The sequence below is a fragment of the Falco rusticolus genome, chromosome 8 (genome assembly GCF_015220075.1).
Source record: "Falco rusticolus isolate bFalRus1 chromosome 8, bFalRus1.pri, whole genome shotgun sequence".
In the NCBI taxonomy this organism is placed as follows: Eukaryota; Metazoa; Chordata; class Aves; order Falconiformes; family Falconidae; genus Falco; species Falco rusticolus.
The window spans coordinates 5855590-5870000 of record NC_051194.1 but is presented as its reverse complement, the minus strand read 5'-3'; the positions used below and the strand labels follow the sequence as shown (position 1 = coordinate 5870000).

The following is a 14411-nucleotide window of genomic DNA, read 5'->3' as shown; positions in this document are numbered from 1 at the left end:
AAGAAGCAATTTTCACTTCCATGTTCAGTTGCTATAAAGACCAGTTTGGTTTCAAGAGAGAACTCTAAAATGGCCAGAATACCAAAGGTGTAATTCAGCACCGAGGTCCTTGACTGTTCCATCTTCTAGACAGACCCAGAAGATAATCTATTTTGTCTGACTCATGACAAACAACTCAAATTCCCACTCCCTACCCTGCACAACATCTAATGATCAGAAGTACTAGTCCAAGTGTTCTCAGTCTAGCATAGTCCAGATGATTAGAATAGTTCTTAATTATCAACAATTGTCTGTAATTATGCCTATAGTAAAAGGCTGCTGTATACAAAACAAACATTAAAACAAAACCAAATTGCAAGGCAAAGACCGACCTTTAACTGGTATCCCTAGAAACACTCTGGTTAGCTAATGAGTACTATACAACGTTCAGATTTTTTCATTTTCTATTTTAGTGTATTCTGAAATGCCAATACATTAAAAGATCAGTCAGGTTCACTAATTACTTTCAGAATTTATTTGCATTACATAAGTATATACTGTATGAATAACATGGAACCTAAAAGATCAACTTTAAAAGAAAGAGTTTTGCCATAAAACATTTAGCTTCAAGTTTAAAAAATGCAGACAGGCAGTTAAGACCAAGGCTTAAATACTTCACCTACAAATGTCTTCAGAAAGCTAATGAGAATGGTCTTACACTCCAAAACTTTAACACAATACCAATTCTCATTCCACTGGCTGTATTCAGACAATCACATTTGACAATTTAGTTATGATTCTTCATGATACATGAAGAAGAACATTAATCATTGTTTAGAGTAACTACTGCACAATTTCTTATCGTAGTCCAACTCTGTAAGCTATTCTAATACTGGCACATACACCACAATGTTCCTTACCACATTTTCCTTTACGCATCTGCAGAATACTTACCACGTTTCTGTTTTGTGGGTGAAAACATTAAGTCACTGCACAAAACATTATTCTCTTTCTTAGCCTTGCAATAGAACTGAGGAGTAAGAGATAACTTAGCTACTCTAAATGAAGTTTGGACATGAGCTCATTTTCAGCAGAGGTCTGAATGAGAGCTTGAGAAGAGATGTCAGTATCTAAATCCAAAAATCCTTGCCCTCCTAAAAAACAATTTCTAGATATTTAAAAGCTTGTTAATATTAGGAGTTGCTAAACTAACTGAAGTTCAGGGTATTACAGAATTTCTTCATGCAGCTCATGCTCTAGCCATTTAGCCACTTCCTGATAGAAGCAACCAGACTATTCATAGATTGTTTTTACTTCAAATTAAACCAACAAGCCTGAGAATGTTGTTTCACAACCATGCTCTTGCACAGCAAAGCCAACTCAAGATTTCTTTCCTGTCCCCGTGTTCCACTTCATCGCCTCTCTCTGTTGTGTTGATGCAGCTGTTTGTGAGACAACACTCAAAACCAACAACACCCAGCTAAGAAAGTGGGGTTTATTGTTGGTGGCTTAAAAACAATAAATTAAAAAAAAAAATCACCACTCCAGCCACATCACGGCTTGGTTTTCAGCATTAGTTCCAAAAACAGTTGTATTGACGTAGATTATGGGAAGTTAATGAGCAACCAAAGCAGCAGCTTTCCAAGTTGTGCCAGTGGAGGAAAGTCCTGGCATACTGTACCAGAAGAAACCACAGAGTGATCTAGCCCATTGCTCCCTACACAGAAAGCAACTATGCCATAACTAACAATTACTATATGATCAGTTCTCAGATCTCCAGAGGTGGATCTTTCATGATGTTCCTCAGCAAACCAAGGATTCCTTCCTAGTTTTAATTATTCTTCACAGAGATCACTTGTTTCTAAAAACTCTTGTTCCTGAAAGTACTATTTACAGGTGAGTTGCAATTAAGGCAACACTAAAACTCCTCTATCTTACTTCACAGAACCTTTGCTGTGTCACAAAGCTCTTCTGTTGGGTGGACAATTAAAAGAACATTAAAAAGCATTTATGATCAGAGTTTGGCATAAAACAGCTTAATATTTTTTATTATTTAGTCGTTCCAATGCCATCTCCTTGTTCTGACTGGTGATAAAACATGAGCCAGTGCACGCCCAGACCTAGTAGCGCTTTACATTACTCTCAAGCCTGTCTTTGTAGGTGTCAGTTCAATGTGGGTTTTGTTTCAAAAAGCACATGAAAGGATCTGTCTCTGAAGCACAGCTGGTGCTTAATGTTTTTTTTTCTGATTCCTGACTCTGCAAACTGATCTATACAGAGATACTTTTGTGGAACACCATTTAGTTCAGGTCACCTTGCAGGATCCACACCTCACTCTTCAATATAATCCAAAATAGGTCAAGCAGTAAAACTGCACGGATTATTTGTAACATGCAGTATACTAAATTACAGTATACTTTATGGTCTTTTAACCTACTGCAAGATGCTGTACCCTAATGACATAAGCTATCAGTCACATGGCTTCAGTGTGTTCTAGAAATCCCCTGTCTTCAAACTGAAACTATGCTATTGCCTTGCTGAGGAAAGGGGGAAGCTCAAAGAGCTGAAGGAGGCTTTGGAGATACTGGTATTATAAAATGGTGTAGAAACTTTAGGATGGCCTTCAGGGAGGAAGCCGCTGCATTTGCAGAATAAAGGTTGCATATAAGGCACATGAACTTAGACACACAAGACAGCCATCAAAATGTCCAGGCTGGGATCACAACATCCAGATGGCAACCTCCACAGCATACCTAACAGCTTTCCCAGTCTCAAAAAGAATTAAAAAAATCAATCTCTTCCTGCAGAACTCCATTATAGCATAAATCAGAATACTAACAGCAAGTATTTTAGTTCTAAAGTAAACAACTATGTATATATTTTCTGCTTCTAGGCCCTCCTTGATTCTTTCACTTAAAGAAAAGCCCTCTGAGGCATTAACAAAAGGATTCATGTTGCAGTCTTACAAAAGAAAAAATTGAGTTGTTGCCAAATTTATTTTTTTTTAAATAAACACCATCTTGGAAGTGTAATTAGCAGCTCAAAAGTACATGTTAAGCATTTAAACAGCTTTTTCTATGGGACCTGCCAAAGCATTTGTAAACTCTTCAGGACTTCAACTGCAGAAATTGCTCAATGCAGAAATTGCGAGTGCAGGTCCCAAGCTTATGCCAAGCTTCCCTGTTGAGTGGACTCCTACAACCCAATTTAAATGCAGAAACGTGAATTATATTACTTAATACAATGCTAATAATCTTGCAGGATATAGTACAATAATGGCACTTCCAAATGTGAAGCACCAACACTGAAGAAGGAATACAAAACAGATGAAACCTGCAGTGACTCAGTTTGAGCAATTTGTGTATAACGCTTTCAAAATTACACCATGAAGAAGTCTAAATTAGACTGAATCAGTAATGTCAGTAAAGTATTTTGACACTGAAAGTAGTGTAAAATCTCAACATACGGATTAAAAAAAAGCTAGATAAGTTGTATGCAACAGGGCAAGCGTCACCCTCTGTCTCATGCAACTAGGACTAAAATCTAGAGGTAGGGTCTGTTGAAATTATTCTCATGGGGTTTTAAGGTCAGTGGTAGTTTTTTTCAAGCTCATCATACACAATTGTAACCTCTGAATATACATATTTCTCCTAGCAAAAAAAAAACCCACCAAAATGCTATGGAAGAAGTGACAATTCCTGTATATTCCTTCAATCCTGAAAGGCATCTTCATTCATAAAGATACCATCTGTGTACAATCTTCACTTAATGCGGTGCTATTTGGGCCAGGGTACATATGTAATGGTATATACACATACACACATGTACAGCCAAACTTACGTGACAAAAAATGAAAGTAATTTAAAACTCAACAGACTGTTAGCAAACAGAACAAACGCCTCTGCAGCAAGGACCGCCTGCTGTAACAGGCGCTGCACAACTGGAAGAAGGAATTCTGGTTCACTGCCTGGCCTCCTAGGCACGGTGATAATCCAAATCCGACGACACACTGCACTACAAACAAAAATACCTAGCTTTTTGGTGATAGATTAACAGGACCAATTTTATTTACACTGCCGTGCTTTTAAAAACAGATGGTTATGTTCATCTGTTGGGAGAGGATTTTGAGTTTTCTCAATCCTGGGAGCACTTGACCCCATTTTAAAGAGTGGTTTCCATCAAGAACATTGCACTGGCTTAGAAGAATGTCTTCCTCTATCTAGCCATGCCTGATCTTTAATGATTTTTACCTTGAAAGGCACCATGCTCATTCAGTTTGTGACCCTTCATAACACGCTTTCAAGTCTTCGTATATAAAATATCAGAAGTATTTACCTGCCCATGCAGTATTACAGGCTCATCTATCTTTATATTTCAGTTCTTCCTCTAAAATTCAAGCAAAGTAAACAGCCTGAACACATCAAGACTGTATTCAGAGTTCAACTTCAAAATGCAAACAGAAAAGAGATGCATGGTAGTATCCTTTTTATAAATGGACTGATCCAAGCGATTCAGGTGAAAAGTGCACTAAGAGTTAATCCAAACGCGAAGGGTTCCATTTCAGTAATAGCATGAATAAACCCCCACAGAAGGCTTCATAGCTAGCAGCAAACTCCAGAGTCCAGACGAACCAGCAGGAAGAACAGAGGGCGGATAATCCTGTAAAATTACCCCAGTGGAAATGCTGATAAATTCCCAATTACGAGACCTGCTTTAGAATGAAAAAAAAAAATGCAAGATACAATACAATTACCAGTCAACACTTGCACATCTCTGTATTTAAGCCAGACAAATACCACGGGTATTTCCTAATCCCTCAAATTTTGAATTAGTTACCCATTGTGGCGAAATCTAGATTAGGAAAATAAGCCCCAGAAATCAAATGAAAAACCAGAAGACCTGTAGCTCTAAGTTACAAGGCAAATAGTCACCTGTAAAGTTGGTTTTTTTTCAGTAATACAATTTTCCATTGCAGTTGTGAAAACACAGATATCAGTATTTAGAAAAAAAAAAAAAACCACAAGAAAACCTGTTTTATTGTACTTGTTCTGATTATATTTCTGATGTTACACAAGGCAAAGTAGGTCTCATAAGGATTTTTAATGTTTGGGGTAAACTGCTGGTAAAATAAGTGTTTGCAATATACATACGTGAAGACAGGTGTGTACATACCTACTTCTTTAAGACCTGACCCTAGGCTTGAAATAAAATTCCGTAAAACTTGACAGGAGAAAAGCTGCCCCGCAAGCACCCCGGCAGATCCCGGGAGCCCGGAGGCTCGGACCCGGCCCACCCCCACCCGAGGGGTTCGCACTGCGGGCCTTTCGCCCCCTGTACACCTGCCCGAGCCCAACAAACGCCACAAAATACACCCCGTCCCCATGAGCTCTGCTGCGGAGTCACCGCCGCTCGGGCGGGCGGCCACCCCGGGCCCGGCTGCGGGGGGCTGCGGTGCCACCGCCCGCCGCCGCTCCCCTCTGTTTATCCCTGCATGCGTCCGTCCCGCGGCCTCACGTGCCGGAGCGCGGCCCGCCTCCCGCGCTTCCCCATTGGCTGCCGGGGCTGGCAGTCACGGCCCACGCCTGCCTCGCCGTTTCCCTCCGCCGGAACGAGCGAGGGCCGCTCCGCGCTCCGGTGCCAGCGAGGCCGCGGCCGCCGCTGCCGGCGGGGCGGGCGGCTCCTTCCGGAGCAGCAGCGGCGCTGCGCTGACAGGCAGCGCTGCCGGCCCGCCGTGGGGCGCAGCGGGCGCCGGGGAGCCAGCGGCGCGGGGAAGCCGTGCGCGGAGGGTGGACGGGCCATTACCAGATTGATGTCATTTCCCTCTGCCTTTGTTTAATTATTTTAAACTCAATTGCACAGCGAGAAAAAAAAAAAAACATGGAAAAAAAACCAACCAAAAAAAAACTTCAGGCTTCCAGATGCCATTATACTAATTTCTCTTAATTGCCTTCCCGATGCAAATGAAGCGGGCTCCCTGCGAGGCGCCGCCCGGCCCGGCTCCCTCCCGCACACGGGCGGGCGCCCGCTGCCCCCGGCCGGGCAAGTTCCCCACGGCGGAGCCGCCGCTCCCCGCCCGAGCGCGGCCGTTCCCCCCCCCCCCCCCCCGGGCGCGCTGCCCCCCCTCCCCCCCGGCCGGCCCCGCAGCACCAACCGCCCGGGGCCCTGGCTCCCCCCGGCGCCACCGCTCCCCCGGTAGCCCGCTCCCCCCCAGGGGGCTCGCCCCCCCGTGACACCCCCAACCGACACGACGCGGGGAGCCCCCCCTGCCAAACTCCAAGGCTTCGCCCCCCCCCGGCCGTAAAACGCGCTCCCCTCCCCCCGCAGTGCCGCCCCCCCGCCGGGTCCTGCCCCCCCGGGCGAGAGCCCCCCCTCAGGCGAGGCGCGCCGGGCCGCCCCCCGCGACGGGGCCGCCCCTACCTGTGGCTTGCAGCATCCCCGTCCCCCGCCGCCCTCGCTCCGCGCCTGCCTGGCTCTTTGTTTTCCTGCCGCGGGCCGGACGGGAGAGCAGCTCCACCCCGCCTCACTCCTCACACCATTGAAAGCAAACAAGCATCATGGCGGCGCTGCGGCAGCGGCTGCGGGCGGGCCGGCCCTCCTCCTCCTCCTCCTCTCCTCCTCCTCCTCCTCCTCCTCCCCTCCTCCTCGCCCTCCGCCCCGCCTGCCCAGGCCGCCCCGCGCTCCGCGCAGGCTCCGCGGCCGCGGAGGGGAACGCGGGGCGGGGGGACCGGGGGACACTGGAGGCTGGGGCGAACCCGGGGGCACCCGCTGGGGGGGCAGCGCCGGGGCCGGGGGCGAGGAGGGAGGGGGCGGCGGAAAAGTGGATGAAAGTACCGTGTGGGCCGGGGCGTGATGCGGGGAGCGGGCGCAGGGGTGCTCGGGGGCGGGGGGCGGCAGCCGCCGGGGGCCAGCTGCTTGTCCTAAAAAAACCAACTGAAACTCCCGGGAAGGTCCCAGTCAGGGCTCGCAGCGGGTGTGCGCAGGCAAAATGTGGGTGCTGTGCTGGAGGCTTCTGGGGAAGGAGGGTCTGTTCCCTGTTCCGTGTCCCGTGTCTTTTAATAGCAACGTTGCACCTGAGAGCCTTTGCTGTGACATGTACACGAGCAGTGTGTGCCGGGAGATGGCCACCAGCACTGCCATCAGCACCGGGAGATGGCCACCAGAACCGCCATCAGCACTGGCAGGTGGCCACCAGACCTCCATCAGCACCTCCATGAAACTCGGGTTACCGCTCGCCTCGCTTTTTCACTGGACCCATTAGTGGCTGCGAACCAAAATATTTGGAAAAATAAAGGACATTCTTGTTGAAAGTGCTGTTATTGCTGCCCCTGTGCAAGATGAGAGGTGCTAGGTGAAGTGATGGTTGGAAGTCGTAAATAACAACGTCCAAATGAAGGATTTCTTCTGGTTTTCAGAGAGTTAAAGTGTTCAAGTATTGGTGATGTATGCACGACCTCATCAAAAGGAATAGTAAAGAAAAAGACATCACCCCAGATACACAACCCCATTCCTGGCCTGGGAAAGCTAAATACGAACTGAAGCCCTGTCTGTTTAGGTATAACTGGATATGTAGCTGGAAATAAACAGCCCTCATGCTGTTGTGCACCACGGTGTTCTCTTTTAACGTAATTTAAAGGAGGATGATACTTGGCCATGCTTCTGAGGAGCACCACCACCAACCATCGAGAGCAGGGCTTTGAAAAAGATGACCCTGGCACGCGGCGTGCCAAGCTGGATCACAGAACGTCCTCTGCTGAACAGCCGAGCCCTTTGGCACTCTGTTGGAAATCATCCTGCTATACTTCAGATTTCTCTTCAGCCTTATCATATCACGTATCTGAAATGCTTTTGGATGATAAACTATCGCCTTGCCGCATGGCGCAGTCCTGTGCTAGAGATATCTGAGCTAGCTCCGTTATGGGATGCGGCACGGGCTCTGGCAGGAGCCCTGTATCTGCTTCCCGGGCTTGGCTGGCTCTGGAGACCTGACAGTCATTCAGAACTAGCTCGCGGAGCTCTACATGTCACTCTCCTGCGCTCTACTTCTTTTCTTTCTGATAACCAGCTGTCCCGCACATTCTTCAGTTAATACTTTCTAGGTCAGATATGGCCTCAATAGACTGTATCGTTTTGCCCAGAGCTAATTCTCCAAAAGCAGTAGGAAAGTCTTTGAATACGTTGCAGGATTTTCCAGGAATTGCTGTTCAGCAAAGAAAATTCAGCTGATCATAAGTCTCAAAAAACGCTTGCAGGGAAGCTTCGTTCCTCGGGGATGGATGCTGGGGTAATGTTACAGTAGACTTGGAAAGGTCTGCTGGCAAGGGCCTTTGTCGCTGCAAGCAGAGGACAAATGGCAGAAAATACTAGTAATTCTCAAATAACTGAGATAAGCAAAAAAGTACATTAGAGGAAATAATTTAAAAGCAATTAAAAATAATTATGTATTACTGCCCATATAGACTAACAGGAGATCACAGCAATTTGGCAGCTTTCAAGTTAGTTAACCTTATGATGACTTTACAGGTTATTTATTAAAAAAAAAAAAAAAGATTTGAAGAGTCTAAAGTTATGGCCTTTTACGTCAACAATTTTTCTTTTGAACTGCCAGCTTGCCTGTGCGGTTTGAAACAACAGAATGAAGTAAAAACAGGTACGTGGGGTTTTTTTAAAGAAACTGTTACGCTCCACTGAATTTCCTGTGCAGAAGTGCTGTTGCTCATCTGTACCTATGATTAACTTTTGCTCCCTCTAAGTGTTATCAGACCTGTAACCAGGCAAACAGCGGAGCAGATGGCCAGTGCCAGTATCGGTGTTTCTGGTCTGGGTGCTTAATGAGATCTGAGAGTGTAATATGAGCTTCTTCCATTTTGTCTGTCTCGCATGGCAGATACACTTCAGGAAAGTGCTCTTGTTGCTCAGGGTCACAGATTCATCAATCAAAAGAGAGCCCTTCCCATTAATCTTTTACCTGCCCATGACAGTTTCCACACATTTTAGGAGTTGCCATGTTGCATGGAGTGCTGTTGTCCTGAGTTCAGGGCAGTACTGCTGTGAAAGACAATCAGATTAGAGCAGAAATTAGTCACTTTTTAAAACACAATGTTTAATTTAACCATACTCTGAGCAGAAGTTTTCATTCATTAACCCTAAACCAAAAATACCTTCCTGTACTGTGGAATAAGGCTTCAGCTGGGCCAAATCTGGCTTGTGAGCCACAACCAAGTGTCCCACAAAATGAAGGGGAATGTCCTACAGCCTTTCTGACCGTACACCTTGAGACAGAAGTACTTGCTGTGAGTCATTTAAGAACTCCTAGCACCCATGCCATCTCCCCTCTTCAGGCACACATCCAGGGCGGGAGCTGGGGAGCATGCCGGGGAGGGCACGGGGGGGCTGCTCGCTCCATCTGAACAACCCTCACAGCTGTCCTGAGGTCCTGTTGCCTCCGTGTGCTGACAGAGAGATGTGAAACTTGCGGTAGAGAGTTGCCTTTGTGGCGGAGCTATGGTACTTTTTGCTTTGTTTAAATCGCCGAATTTGGTGAAGCTATACTCTTTTGAAGTATCTATATACGGCTGTACAGTAGAGGCTTGCTTTACTTATAAATTCTTTGTAGTAGAAGATACATCCTTCCTCCTGCGTGGAGGATATGTCCTTTCTCACCATCATACGTGATGAGTGAGCTGAAGAAACATCACCCCATCCTGAGGGAGAGCAGGTACAGAGCTGTCACAGCACGGGTGCGGGGTTACGCCGGTGGCAAGGCTCAGTCCTCTCCGGTCCCCCACTTTCTGTGCCCAGGAAATGCAAAAAAACCCAGTGGAGGCAAGAAATGAAGCAGGGGAGGAGAGCAAAGTTATGGCAAAGCACAGGAGACAATGAGGAGGGAAAAAGGGAATAACTGGGAGGAGGAGAGGGATCCCAAATTGGAGGGCAGAGCTTCACGATGATCTACATTGTCAATATATCCAGGTAGAGAGACAGGGGTCCGAGCTGCAGGATAGCTGCCATGGCTGTTGAGATCAGGGGGAACACTGCTCTGAGCATGGGATCGTCCTAAAACGTCAAGTCCCCTGAAAAATGAGGACTTGGAGCACTCATTGTACATCTGAAATCATTGCATGCTTAATGATTTCAGCCTTAAGTTTTATGGCCTGTTCTCCATCTACCAAGTGAATGTGAGAACATCTTCTGTCAAAGTTGCATAGTAAAGATAAATCTTTGATGTTTATTGAGCATTAAAACTACAGTGAAAGCCCCATACAAAAAGCATTGAGGCAATTAATATTCCTGCTTTCCTCTTCATGGAATGGAGTTCAGTGGCTTCCAGAAGACTTGGATGGAAACAGATAATTGAAAACTCCCCTTATGCGTATCCACCTCAGAGCTAAATTAAGGAGTTTTAATCCTGGGATGGCACAGTTTGTAGGTGTGGGCTTTGCAGCCTTAGCATCACTTTAATATGTGTTGTTACACGAAAATGGACTAAGTACTTAAGAAGTTGAATATGATCAAAAGCTTTCTTTCTAGAAATATCTGCATTTAATAGGAGGATTTCCATAGTGAGAGAAGAATTCCTAGCTCCTTTTCGCCAGTTATGGATATTACTACTTAACTCTGCCACCACCTGAGATGCTCATATGCCATGTTTAGATGACTTTTATTTAGGTGTTTGATTTGTTATCGGGATTGTAGCAGTTTAAAATGTGTATTGAATCTTGTTTTCTGCATCAACCTGGCAGGTCTATGGAGCATTTAGTTATTAATATTCTCTGGTGCGTGTATTTGTGCTATACTGTGGTAGTGAAGTAACAGACCTAAGAATACCATAATTCTTACTTGTCCTAATCAAATATTAAAATCTGGACACTGTTAAGAAGCTGGACTTACAAACCATGATGTTGTTCTCCTTCCTTATTGTCATTTTTTAGGTGCAGGCTGTTTCTTACAGATTTTTGTCTCTAGAATCACCTCTCCAGCTCTTGGTGACCTTTCTCCGAGACCACCATCTTTTCATATTAAAACTAAGTTAATGATATGAAAGAAAAAGGTATGCCCTGCACACATTCATTACACGAGCAGAGCTCCTGGTTGCATTTAAAGCACTGCAAAGGGAGCACAAGGCTTTGGCTTTCGCGGCAAGAGCTTTTATGTAGGTGAGTGAATAGTGAAAATTGCTATCAAATACTCGAATGCCTAGTTACGGAGTCACGACTGAGAGGTTAAATGCCAAATAATGGCATTACTGATGTAAGGTGGCAGGATTCTCATTAGCGGAAAGCCAGCTGCTCAGACTGCTTGGCCGGCTTTTTGGTCCTTTCTACCACATCCTCTTTGTACCCATTTTGGCGGGTTTTTTCCCTTCTTCTGTCAGCATCTTATTTTTCATCTTTATTCATTGTTGTTTTCCACGCTTTTCTCTAGCAACAGAAACATATTTACTTGCAAGCTGATCCCATCTGTGCTCCTGCGTTGTAAAGCTTCCCCCTGCCGTGGCACGGCATGTCTGATTTAGTTTCCTACGACCGCTAGGAAGCTCCAGCCTTCAGGAGTGCCAGGATTTCACACCGTGGATCAGGCAGGCAGAGCACTGCTGCTTGGGCATGGGTTTAAAAATAAGAGGGGGTGCGTTTTTTCCTGGGTAAGAAAAAACTGTAATACTCTAATCATTTGATGCCTGATAGTTCACTGAAACGGAAGACTGCTGAACTTTTAACTTAATTGGGTCTCTCATGCTTGCACTGTTTCCTGCTCATGAACCAGAATATATGGGGACTATAACTCAAATATACACTAAGCTGTCCCTGCTGTAGTCTCCTACCTTGCAAATTAAGTAGGATCAGGACCCAAAAGAGATTAACTAAGGAGACCTATGTCCTGGAGGAAATTACCATGAATTACAAAATGATGGTTTCTCTCTTAATAAAAAATGAACTAATGCTCTAGTGTGACGCTGTGGAGGTCTTCAGTTTATAAAGGTACTGTCTTTCAGGAAATATATATGTTAATCCAGCTGTCATGCATAAATTCTCGTTTGGGGCCTGATCTAATTCCCATTGAAGTAGAGATGGACTCAATCTACTTAAATTTCTCCATGCAGTTTCACGGCTTTCCACTATCTTCATCTGTTGTATCACATTACTGTGTGTGGGTAGAGTTGCCACATTCCACCCATGACACAACTGTTTCAGTGGCAAGTGAAGTGATATGTGCATATGGTATATGCAGTCTTTACACAAACCGTATGCTTTCAGACAGCTCTCTGTGTAATTGGGGGAAGTTATGGAGGCTTCTTGAATATAAAGTCCACTTGCTACGTTATTAGAAGACGTTGCAAACTTTGTTTATCGTCCCGATGACCTTACTTTTGATATTTGAGACAGAATGAGTGATGTATTATTTAATTTTTGTAAATTAGTAACTCAGATTAATTACTTTGAATAACAATGAAATGGCTGCATGAAGATTTTAGAATTAATCTCTTTAATTTTGTTATTTCTTGCATCAAACCTTAGGCCCCAATTTTACTTACGTAACAGTAAGTGACTTCGCACAATTTCCAATTATAGTTATACATAGTCTTCCTTTGGCTACCTGTTACACATTTCCAAGATGTTAAATGTCCTCATTGCTGAACGTTTCGTATAGGAGATCATTATTAATCTGAAGAGTTTTGGCTAAGGACAGTCTCTCGTGGGGAAAAAAAGTCCCTCCACTGAACTGATAAAGTACAACTTTAATCATGAGGGCTATGCACACTAATATTCTTTTTTTTTTCTATTGGCAGTTAAAAAAAATACAGAATTATGAACAAACTAGCTAGTAGTTAAGTGTGGCTGTTTCTGTATTACCTGAATTGACAAACTTTCCCTAGGACACTAGGTTTGCAAAGAAGGTATATGACATAGTATTGGGTGAAACACCAACACAGCCAAAATAATTAAATACTACAACTCATCAGCTTCTCCTGGAGTTACACGTTAGCTTGCTTCCCTGCTGCAGAGCTGGGTCCGTTGCTCTGGGACACCCCAGGGCAGGATTCACCTAAATAAGAGTGGGCGTTTATTGTGCGTGTCCGTGAGCTGCTCACCATGGGCTGCCCCTATAGTCAGTGGAGGCTACAGTATGCACCCTTGGGGCTGTAATTTCTTTTTGAAGGCTTTGAAGGCAGGCATTGGAGCTGAGATGATGAAACTGGACAAGGTTTGTTTCCAAGCACTGGGAGATCTCAGTGAGCTGAACTGACGCAGGGTATTCACTGCTGCAAGGGAGGGGGTCACTCCGTCCCCATAGCTGTGCGGGTAAAAGGCCACACCATGAAATGGCATTTGCTCGGGAAAAGATGAAAATCATTGCCTGCTTTGCAGGCAATCACTGCAGGTGACAGGAAGAAAATTTGTCCAACATTTACAGCTGGTGATTGGTGTGGGCATTAAGGCTTTTTCCGCTCCTTCCAAAATACTAGGCACTTTGAATAAATGCCTTCAGCAGCCGCAAAACACCAGGCTGAATGAGCCACCGATCTGACCTGCCGTTGTTTCCCTCGTGTCCAGAATTGTTGGGCTGTGAGATTAAAAAAAAGGACAGGAAAGTTTGCAGGACAAAAATCAAAATGTTTGAGCCTATGCAGCAGCCTCAGGCTAAATCACAATTCCAAAAGTGTGGCTTTCACTATCGAGCCTACTCCTGAGGAACTGGCAAATGGCTCAACGAGCACAACACGGAGGCAACTAGCAGCCTGAGTCATTTTTGCATGTGATTGTTGAATGTGACAGATTGAGAATAGCAAGGAGTACGAGTTCACGCTATGAGAGTGAAGTAACCAGCATCCAGTTGCTGGCTCAAGCCTACGGAGAGATGTGGAGTGCTGCGGCAGAGAAATGCCATCAAGGTTTAGAAAGGAAATGGGTTTAACACACATGTGTTTTCTTCCTTTGCTCATTTTATTTCCCTATAGATTATTTCTTTCTTCTCTTTATGGCAGATGAAAACTAAGGGAAGAGCCCTTGAAACACATTTGTAAAGCCTGATTGTCAGTAACTTACTCCCCTTATGCCTTTTTTTCTCACTATCTTTTGCCTTTCTACTTTAGACCGGTGCTGGATTGGTCTTTTTATTCCTTGGTAGTTACTGCTCCAGCATGTTGTCTGAACAGAAATGGTGTCAGATAAAATTGGGGTAAATGGGCTTATAGGAACGATCACTTCCACACCAACCCAGGGGCTGTTTGCTTTCAGAGCAAACTGCAACAGGCTGGGCAAGGCCAGGGAAGGTAGCGATGAAATTACTGCTGCGATGAAACCTTCTGTTTGCAGTTGATCAAATATTATATCTGAGTACTTTACTTCATTAAATTAGCCACACTTTATTTGCATACATGTTCTTGGAAAAGGTAACATCCTTCCCAATTTCTTGTTTGTAAATGTTCAACGTGT

The 14411-nt window shown here is 44.9% G+C and overlaps 1 protein-coding gene across 4 annotated transcripts in view; it reads right to left on the bottom strand.

Moving 5' to 3' along the window:
- CNOT6 (CCR4-NOT transcription complex subunit 6) overlaps positions 1-6563 on the bottom strand; it is a 35393-nt gene extending 28830 nt beyond the window's left edge. Inside the window, exons 1-2 of one of the 4 annotated variants that reach the window (XM_037397086.1) lie at positions 6397-6562; positions 4315-4638 (exon numbers count right to left, since the gene is read on the bottom strand). Coding sequence is in view for 2 of the 4 variants with exons in the window: in XM_037397084.1 (XP_037252981.1) it covers positions 6397-6412 (16 nt within the window). In the remaining 2 variants the exon portion in view is untranslated. Of the gene's footprint in view, positions 1-4314; positions 4693-6396 lie in introns of those variants that run through there. The other 3 variants (XM_037397084.1, XM_037397083.1, XM_037397085.1) reach the window with 3 other exon arrangements.
- Between the last annotated feature and the right edge of the window lie 7848 nt (positions 6564-14411).